Consider the following 9,688-nt stretch of genomic DNA (forward strand, 5'->3'; position numbering starts at 1 on the left):
CAAACAACCTATGAAATAAACACAGGGACTTGTGCATAAACACACACACACATACACACACACACACACACACAAAGTATCAAGATGACTAAAACACAGTATATTCAGCAGTGAAATTTCATGGAGTCAACACTTTGAAAAAGTAACAGTTTAACAAAATAAACACCAGGATGCTGAAAAAGTATGAAAGGGGGTTAGTGGGAGGAAGATGGGTGAATCCTGAAGGACAGAGAGGAGGTGGAGGGAATGTGGGATGGCTGGAAAGGGTGACTGATTGAGAAGCCTTGGAAATATAAATGGACATGTTAAACCGTAATCCCTGGGGCTGGGAATATGGCCTAGTGGCAAGAGTGCTCTCCTTGTAAACTGTAATGCCCTGTACAACTATTTGAAATTTTAAACATAAAATATAATAAAGTGGGGGCTGGGAAGATGGCTACCCCCACATCACTGAGCTTTTGACTTCAGTGTCCCCTTGTGCTGCTTCACAAGTGAACCAACCCATTCTGTGGTTTTCTGCTTGGCTTCCTCCCAGCAGAAGCGGGGCTCATACCCAAGATGCCTCTGTGCTTTCTTGTAGGAGTAGGTGTACGCGCTGTTTGAGAGTACCAGTAAATGTCGGGTGAAGGGGGGTCGGTATGTGTAGATGGGGCTCAGCAGGAAGCTCACTGCTTCCAGCAGGAAGGCAAGCCAGTACATCAGGAAGAGAGGAGGGCTGGGCCTGGAGTCGCGGCGGAGGCCCCATTCTTTGCACAGGGTATCATTTAAGTCATCATAGCTTTGGGGAGGTGTGTCATCTGATATGAAGTAGAACTGCCCCTGGATGCTTGGTGCCTTCTTGGGATCCCTCAGGCCTCTGCAGGCCAGAATGTGGGCCCAGGCCACATTGCCCACATAGACTGGGTTGACCAGAGAAAATGGGCCTGTTTTTTCCAGTACACCATTGGTTGTGAGGGCTCTCTTCACAATGGGGGAAATTAGTTTGCTTCCTTCCCCATAGATGTACATAGGCCTTAAGGCACAAGTATGCAAGGTGCCGCCATCTTTAAGAGTGCACCCATTGGCTGCCAACACAGCCTTCTCAGCCAACTTTTTGCTGTATGGGTATGGTTCAGTCCACCTGCATTCGAGAGGCTCTTCCTCCTGGCCATTCTGAATGATCTCCTTGTAGGAGTTGGGTCCTGCCACTTCCACTGAGCTGGTATGGATGAAGATTGGTACACTTGCTTGGACACAAGCTTCCAATAGGAGCTGGGTACCTGTCAAAGGCGAAGATGGTGTCAACATGCGGAGACAAAGCAAAGCGTTTTCCATGCCTTCAAATTCATGGTCATCTATATTCTTCACCCAATTGAAGGAAACCTACATTTGGGTGGGTTTTATCTGTCCCAGAGGCAAATATGGGCAATGGTAGCAACAGCCACAAGAATAATGCCCAAATCAAGAGATTCTGACTCTGCATTGTGGGACCATATTCCTATGTGTCTGCCTATGTATGAGCATGTGTTTATGAGATATATATATGTATATATATGTATATATATATATATATATATATACACACACACACACATATATTCTTTTCCAGTCTAAGGGCTTGAAGTCAGGGCCTGGGCACTGTCCCTGAGCTTCTTTTGCTCAAGGGTAGCACTATACTACTTGAGCCACAGCACCATTTCCAGCTTTTGCTGTGTATATTGGTACTGAGGAATCGAACCCAGGGCTTCATGCATGCTAGGTAAGCACTCTATAAGTAAGTCACATTCCCAGCCTTACATATTCTTTTTGATTTTGTCCTTTTCAATATAATGGTTTAAGTTACTATTATATACATATAACAATAGCATATATAGTATGCATATTATATATATATCATTTCATAACAGGTCCTTTTAAATACATAATCTCAGGAGCTCATGTTCTTTTAGATTGGTGGGAAATCACCCAAGCAATTAATGTAAATGAACATTACTTGTTGGTTTTGCTTTTTTCCTTTTTTATAAGTCAATGAGTCATTGTCAGATCATCATTCTATGCATAAATGGGCAAGTTGTTATCTAGTTGGTAGATGTTAGAGACCCAGCTTCCATTGGATGGGTTTTGTGTTCCTTGCAAAGTCAGTCTAGGTCTTTCTCTGCCTTCATTTACCTAGCTATGAACTGTAGGAATGATAAGATTTCCTTTTTGCTTTCATTCTCAGGCTCTGCACTGGTCTTTTCTATGGACTATGGTGGAGAACTAAAGAGCAAAATGGGTCCTCAGCTGGGAACACTCACATTGTCAGAGCTTGTTGGACTTCTATGTCAGTAGAAGTTTTGGTCATGGTGGAAATGCACAGCATGACAACTTCTCTAACAGAAGGAAGAACTGTCCCAGGCAAAGGCAATATACCCATTTAAGAGTCTTACTATAATTTTACTCTCAGGACTTCTGGCCTCATTTTAAGGTAAATGTGGTGGACAAGTAATTTCAGACTGAAGTTCAGCAAGATAAAAATTACCATCATTGTGACATATTTTCTAAGCCTGTGACAGGGTTTAGTGATGTCACTCCTGTAGCACCATCCCTCTCATTTCCCACCTCTCTTGTTGGAAAACATGGCAAATATCCCTTGAAAGGCTAGGAGCAGAACTAAGGCCTTGCCATACCTTCCCACACTGTAGACAGCGATGGGGGTGGTGAATCAGACACTAGAATGAGCCACTTCTGAGATACTGCTGGAAATCCAAAGGCAACTGGTGGTTTAAAATAGCAACCACTGAGTCCTGAGATTGAAAGTCAAGATATGAAAGGGAAAGGACTAGGGTGCACTCAGTCTGGGAAGAATGGCCCTAGGGGGTCAGAGGGATTTAAAAAAATTACAAGGCAGGCTTCCTCGAGGGAGTATGTTTAGACTTGTACTAGATTAAGAACTTGTACTTTAGAAAGAGGCACAGATCATTTAGGGATGAGAAGCTGTGGGGTGGCTCTGGGTATCGCTAGGACCAGCTGGTCAAGACTCCTCCAGTGGTGAGCTGAGAGGCCGTCATGGACGGCATGGGAGGGGTTCTGGGAAGGCAAGTCCTAAATGTGTTTCCTAGCAGAGCACCGTGGAGTGGCTTTGCTAGAGGAATCCTGACTTCAGGTGGGCAGGATTGAGGCGTTAAGAGCATGCGGAGGAGGCTGCTACAAGGTCTGGTCTGCCCAGGGAGGCAGGGTGAATGGATATGGAGGGTGTGGGGTCTGAGTCTAGTTGAGGGTGGAATGTAGGATCAGGAGGAAGAGCAATCATAGCAGCTGGAGAGATCCAGGTGTATTTAAATCTCTGCTCACCCATGGACAAGCTGTGGGGCCTGCCATCTGCTTGCCCCTTCTCAGCTGTGGTTTCTCATCTACAACACAGACCACAGCCCGAGTTCTCTCAGCTGGCCCTGGTGAGCCAGGGATGCAGCAGACCCAGGACAGGCAGGAGCTGTAAAATGGCTTGTTTTCTTCCTTTCATCACCTTCCTTTTCATCTATGTTGCCCTCCATCTCGCCTCTCCCCCCTCCGACCCCCCGGCACTGTACCTTTGAAGTTGATGTCCATGATGGTCTCTCTGGGATTGACGCCAGTGACATCAATCAGAGCAGCAGTATGGATGACAACAGAGACTCCCTGGCAGGCCCTCCTCAGACACTGGGCATCCAGAATATCTCCTTCCAGCACTGTCACCTTGGCCTTGGTCTGTAGCTCTGTGGGAACAGCAGAACAGGCATTGGGCAGCTTTCTGGATGGCTCACAAAAGATCCTCATGCAGGTGCCCATTGTCTTGGTGTTCAGGTACAATCTTAATGTGATAATGTTGGAAGGAATAGCGCTTTCAGTTAATGGAAGAGCTAAAAAGACACAGGAATAGAAATCTGCAGTACTTAGTGGGATCAACAAAACCCTTTCCATGACATCCTGTTTAATGAAATGCATCTGAACAGTGAGTTGTGCTGTGTGCTTTCTGTGTGCTGTGTGAAATTAGTATATAAAATTCATTTCATTAAAGAGAACTTGGTAATATTTAGCAAGATCAGATGGAGAGGTTGTGAGAGCTGGATACAAGAGGGAAAACACAGTATTTTCCCTAGTCCTGTAGGGAAATAGTATTTGCATGTAGATTTGGCATGGACAGTGAAGCAGTTTCAGAGCTATAGTTTAGAAAGCTAATAATGGCATCAGTTTAAGCTTGACACAGAGAGCTAGGTGATCAGGAGGTCCACTCGCACTCCGTGACTGAGTTCTGAGGAGCAGGAGCTAGCTTCTAGGGCTATGATTGGAGGAAGGACATGTAACAATGGAGCACTTCAGACCTGGCCCAGACAGGACTCAGTGGATACTATGTCTGGGTAGAACACAATCAGCAAGTTCCCTTCAGCCCTTATGGTCCATGCTTGAGTGAGTAGAGGTAGAGTGTAAACATTGATGAGGAACTTAGATCGTTCCAGTGCTAGACTTAAGTCAACCTCTAAGATACTAGATATCCTGAGAGCTGACATCACCGTAGCAACCCAGTTAGTCTCAAAGGCACTGACTGCTTCTTTAGCCAGCTGGCCATCCCCACACGAGACACCACTGCTCATCATGGTGTCACCTTAATGGCCACCAAATAGAGCACAGTGCTTCATGCAGTCTGTGTGGATGCCTGGCTCCATAATTTACACACAAATAAGCAATTTCCTCTCCAATTGATTTCTGATTTCCTTCTGAAATCTGACGGCTGTAGTACAGGTGAGGCACACAGGCCAGAGCAGCTCAGGGACAGAGCTAAGCACACACTGCCAGTCCAGAATATATAGAACTCCCCTATGACCCAGCAGCCCCACTTTTGTGTATCTATCCAAAAGACCAGAATATGCCTGCCTCCCTGCCTTGCTCAGTTACTCCTCCAGCCCACGGGTAGGTCTAGTTGCTTATGGTTAACTTTCGAGATAGGAAAAGGAAGGATCAATTGAACTGAATTTGGCAGTGAATTAGGGCTACTCTGCCTGCTAATGCTCTGCCGAGTGCCAGCTATGCCAGGCCCTTTCTTTGTCAGGCCTTCCCAGCAGGGCCTTCTAGTGGAGGAGGGGAACTGAAGAGGCTACTGGGGTGAGATGTGCATTGGACCGTGGACATCTCTGATTCTGTTGCATCTGCTGCTTCTCCCTCCCTTCCTTTCCCTTCTCTCTTACTGGTGTCAGAGGAGATGGGGTAACAAGAGAAGAGAAGCCCAGAGCCAGGGGATTTCACCGCAAACAGGGCACACAGATCCTGGCACAGGGAGGACATGGGAGTCTGCATTCTTTCCCTTCTGCTGCCCCTTCCATGTGTCATAGCCCTGCATATCCTGCTGAAACACTAGGATTATAAGTGATATTGATCCTGTGACGTCTTCCATTCATAAATACAATGGAGGGTGGCCGAGGAGTAAGTTGGAAATTTGGGGTATTCTGAAAGAAGCACAGACGAGATGGGTGCTGTCCTGGAGAGCTGTGGAAGGTCCTGTGTGTGCAGAGAGCGCCGAGTGTCTATCCAGGGTTGACACTGAATCCTCTTAGGCTAGAGTAGTGTGTGTGGAACCACTGGAGCACACAGTGGGGCAGCAAAAAGAGACTAAGCATTCTCTGGACCCAGAGTCAGAGGACCAATTACAGGGGCCATGTCAGGGCTAGGGCTCTCACCTTAGTCCTTAGCTCTTAGTCTTTCTCGCTGTCTAAGAGGAACCATGATAATTAGATCCAGAAGGTGACACTAGGTGGCACAGAAGTGAAAATGAAAACATATTCTCTGGATGATTAGAGATCTTTATCACATAGCCTCCTTTCCCCGCCTTTTCCTTCTTCTTTACCACTAAGCACCACTAGATGGCGAGGGAGGGCAGCCAACAGCTCTGCCTGGACACCAGCCTTCTTCCTGCTAGTCCCTGAGGAGAATGGAGCTGAGGAAAAGGGACTGGGGGAAAGCAGCCTAAGGAATCTGGAGAGTGTGTGGCCACACTGGCCCTGGCTCTGCCTGTTGTGCAGTGCACCCTGCTTAGGCAGCGCTCACATTTATCGTCTCTAGCTCTTCTTAAATTTCCCACAAACATTTTCACACAAAATGTAACCTACTAGGGCTGGGAATATGGCCTAGTGGCAAGAGTGCTTGCCTTGTATACATGAAGTCCTGGGTTCAATTCTTTAGCACCACATATATAGAAAAGGGCCAGAAGTGGAGCTGTGGCTCAAGAGGTAGAGTGCTAGCCTTGAGCAAAAAGAAGCATGGAACAGTGCTCAGGTCCTGAGTTCAAGGCCCAGGACTGGCAAAAAAAAAAAAAAAGTAACCTCCTAAAATCCCTCATATTGTATTTAACCCAATTTAAAATGCAGTGACCACCAAACTAAAACCAGCAAGCAGCAAAAAGTAACCAGTCTCTGGCAATCGGTAGGGGAGGGACCTGCAGCCCTCAGTTCTTGAAAGACCTGGAGACTAGGGGCAGAGCTGGTGAATGATTTCCACGAGAGAAGAAGAAGAGAGGCTCAGAAGCCCATTGACTGGCTGTGTCTGCTTTCTGCATTCCTCCAGCAGGCCCGCAATCTACTCTTGCCACAGATGTGCACTGCACACTTGCTGTTCCCTTCCTGCATCCTCTGGATGACTGTGTCCATGAGGAGACCCCGAGGGGCACAAGCATCCTCCCCTTTCCATACCAGACCCCATCACCACACACCCTGGATTCACAATGGAGCCATGCCCTGAAGCCTTTTGCTCACTTACTTGAAAATGCTTCTCTGATGTCTGGAGTAATGTTTTTGTCCAGGGCCCTGATCTCTTGCAGCTCCTTTTCCTCCACCAAAAAGCTAATGATCTTTTGGCCCAGAAATCCTCCAGCCCCTGTCACCAGGCAGCTCCAAGCAGCCATAGCAGTTCAGGACTCAGAACACCAGGAGGAGGTGGGAAGGCAGGCAGCCCTGGAGAAGGCTGAAAACAGGGTACAAGTCAAAGGAATACAGTGTATCATGTTCACTGCACTCCATTTTTTGCAAAAAACAGAAACAAACAAACCAACAGAAACAAGGAGGTGCTGGGAATGTGGCTTAGGGCGAGAGTGTTTGCCTAGTGTGCATGAAGCCCTGGGTTCGATTCCTCAGCACCACATACACAGAAAAGGCCAGAAGTGGTGCTGTGGCTCAAGTGCTCAGGGACAGTGCTCAGGCCCTGAGTTCAAGCCCCAGGGCTAGCAAAAAAAGCAGAACAAAACAACCCCCCCCCAAAAAAAAACAAAAAACAAACCCAAAACCCTAAACCAAAAGACCTGCTTAGCAAGTCCCAGGAGAGGTGGAACAGCTTAGAAAGTTCTCACCAGTGAGATGGGTAGACACAGTGAGGCAGTAGATATCTGGTGGCTGGTCTCCTCAGCTCACAAGGCAGGGCTGGAGCATTATATACGGTAGCATCTGACTCAGCCTTATCACCTTGAATTCTTGCTGGGTGATCATTGCTTACTCTGTCTCGAGAATCCCTCCTCCCTGAGGACTATGTCCCATCAAGCTATGTCTCAATAACCTCTTTTCTAAAGTACTTCTCTCCTTTCTGGCACAAGAAGACAAGCCAGCCTCCAGGCTGTGGTGAGTGTGATGTGGATTTTGCATCAAGAAGCCTGTCGGTTCTTACATACTGCCTGTACTTAAATGAAAAGGGTTAAATCCCAGAGATAACTTTGCTTTGGTTTTTGTTTCACAGTATATATACATCTGGCAGGAATTTTGCTCTAGCCCATTGTCACCTGACAATTGAATGTCATTTGCTATGCAGCTACTGTCTTGATTAAAAATTAAACTCAATTTACAATCATGACAGCTCCGTTGAGAAAGTTATATGTGGGATGAGTTTCTTTCCCTCTCTTTGTATCCAAAACCTCAATTTTTGTTCCTCCCAAAGAGGTCTGTGTTCCTAGTTGAAGAGCAGTATCAAAAGGAAGCTAGCCTGTGATAAACAGCTAGCTAATTTCTGATCTAGATCACAGGAGTGCTTGTTATAGTCTGCTCATCATGGATCTGGCACTAACACAGACTTAGGATAATGTGGATACTGTTTTGGTTAAGGCTGCTGCTCTGCTTTTTGGGCCACAGCTCCACTTCTGGCTTTTTTGCTGGTTGATTAGAAGTAAGAGCCTCACATTTTCCTGCCCAGGCTGGCTTCAAACAGCAGATCTCAGCTCAAGATTGCAAATCTGAACCACCAGTGACCTGCTTTTAGCTTTAAAGAGACTCACTGAAGTATAATAAGCATTCTGTAATATTGGCTTATTTTAAATGCCCAGTTATTTTTAATGATGTTTGGACTGTTGTGGAAGTCATAGGGTGTTTTATTATTCCCCAAATGACCTATTAGCCACATCTACCTTATTCTCACTTCTGATCTAGACAACTTTACGTTGGTGTTGTTTTTCTAAATTTTTCCTTTCCCTGACTCTGCATTCATAGATTTATGTAACATGCAGTTCTATGTAACTGTCTTCTTTTACTTGCTGTGATATTATTTTAGGGATTCTTCTGGGTTATAGCACTTGTCAGTATTTCATTCCCTTTATGTGATAAACGCTGCATCCTTGCTACACTAATTAGTAAGAATTTTTTTTTCATTCATCAATTGGTAGATATTTTGTGTTTTCCTTTTAGGGGGTATTCTGGAGAGAGCTGCTATTAATATTTGTATATAGACTCTTGAATGTGGATCATGTTTTTATTCACCTTGAGCAGATAACTAAGACTTAAATAATTATGCACTCAGTTCATTTTGAACATTTAAAGAAATCTCCAAACGTTCTTCCAAAGTGGTTATGTTTCCTGTCAACAATGCCTGAAGATTTCTGGTTTTCTTCTTATCCTCTAATTGTATAGACTGTCTTTTTATTGGAGCTGTTCTAGGGAGTCAGAAATGGTGTTGCACTATGGCCCCAAGTAGCTTCTCTCTGATGTTCATTATCTCTTCATTTGTTAGCTTGCCATTCCCATACCTTTTTGGTAGAGTATTCAAATGATTTGAAGAAAATTGAAATGCCTTTTGCTCAATTTAAAATTATGTTTATTATGCATTTTATATTCTACATCATCTTTTACTAGGTTTATGATATGAAAGTAATTTTTCTCAGGCTATGGTTTATTCATCATGTCTGGAGGGAAGGGGGATTGTACCTAGGGCTTTGCTTATCTTTAAATTTGTTAAATTATATCTTCTTACACAGAAACACTTCAGTTTTGACAGTCTTCTCTTTCTTGTACTTGTCACTCTGGTTTTCTTAGTTCAAAGTCATAGACTTTTCATCTATATTGTCTTATAAGGGATACTTAGTTCTAGCATTTTGTAACTTGTGGTTTTAGCTCTTCTTTTTAGGACTAGAATCCATTTGAAGAGAATTTTACATGCTCATGGTCTACATTCACATGATCAGTTCAACAAGGGACAAGGAGAGTGTTTACGCAACGGATGCTGGAACAGCCTGATTAAGCCCACGTTCAGGGAAGGTCAAGGCAGGCTACTTAAGAGGAGGCTCATCGGTCACCACCAGTTGACATAAGAGTTAGTGAACATTTCCTAATTATGACCTAGGATTACTCATGTGGGTTAATTCAACACTGTGTCAGGAAAACTTACCAAGGCCACTGTCAGCAAAAGAATGAAAGGTATGATTTTCCTCATCTTTCTTCCCTATGTGATA

At 44.9% G+C, this 9,688-nt stretch overlaps 1 protein-coding gene across 1 annotated transcript; it reads right to left on the reverse strand.

Moving 5' to 3' along the window:
* Positions 1-259: 259 nt before the first annotated feature.
* LOC125344738 (3 beta-hydroxysteroid dehydrogenase/Delta 5-->4-isomerase type 1-like) lies at positions 260-7,445 on the reverse strand. The gene is made up of 5 exons (XM_048337119.1): positions 7,331-7,445; positions 6,745-6,938; positions 3,549-3,713; positions 376-1,259; positions 260-319 (listed from the first exon to the last, which is right to left on the reverse strand). Exons 2-4 carry the CDS (start codon positions 6,887-6,889, stop codon positions 448-450), a joined length of 1,122 nt encoding a protein of 373 aa, XP_048193076.1. The 5' UTR covers positions 6,890-6,938; positions 7,331-7,445; the 3' UTR covers positions 260-319; positions 376-447.
* Positions 7,446-9,688: the final 2,243 nt, after the last annotated feature.

Source organism: Perognathus longimembris, unplaced genomic scaffold, assembly GCF_023159225.1.
Source record: "Perognathus longimembris pacificus isolate PPM17 unplaced genomic scaffold, ASM2315922v1 HiC_scaffold_4200, whole genome shotgun sequence".
NCBI classification, from domain to species: Eukaryota; Metazoa; Chordata; class Mammalia; order Rodentia; family Heteromyidae; genus Perognathus; species Perognathus longimembris.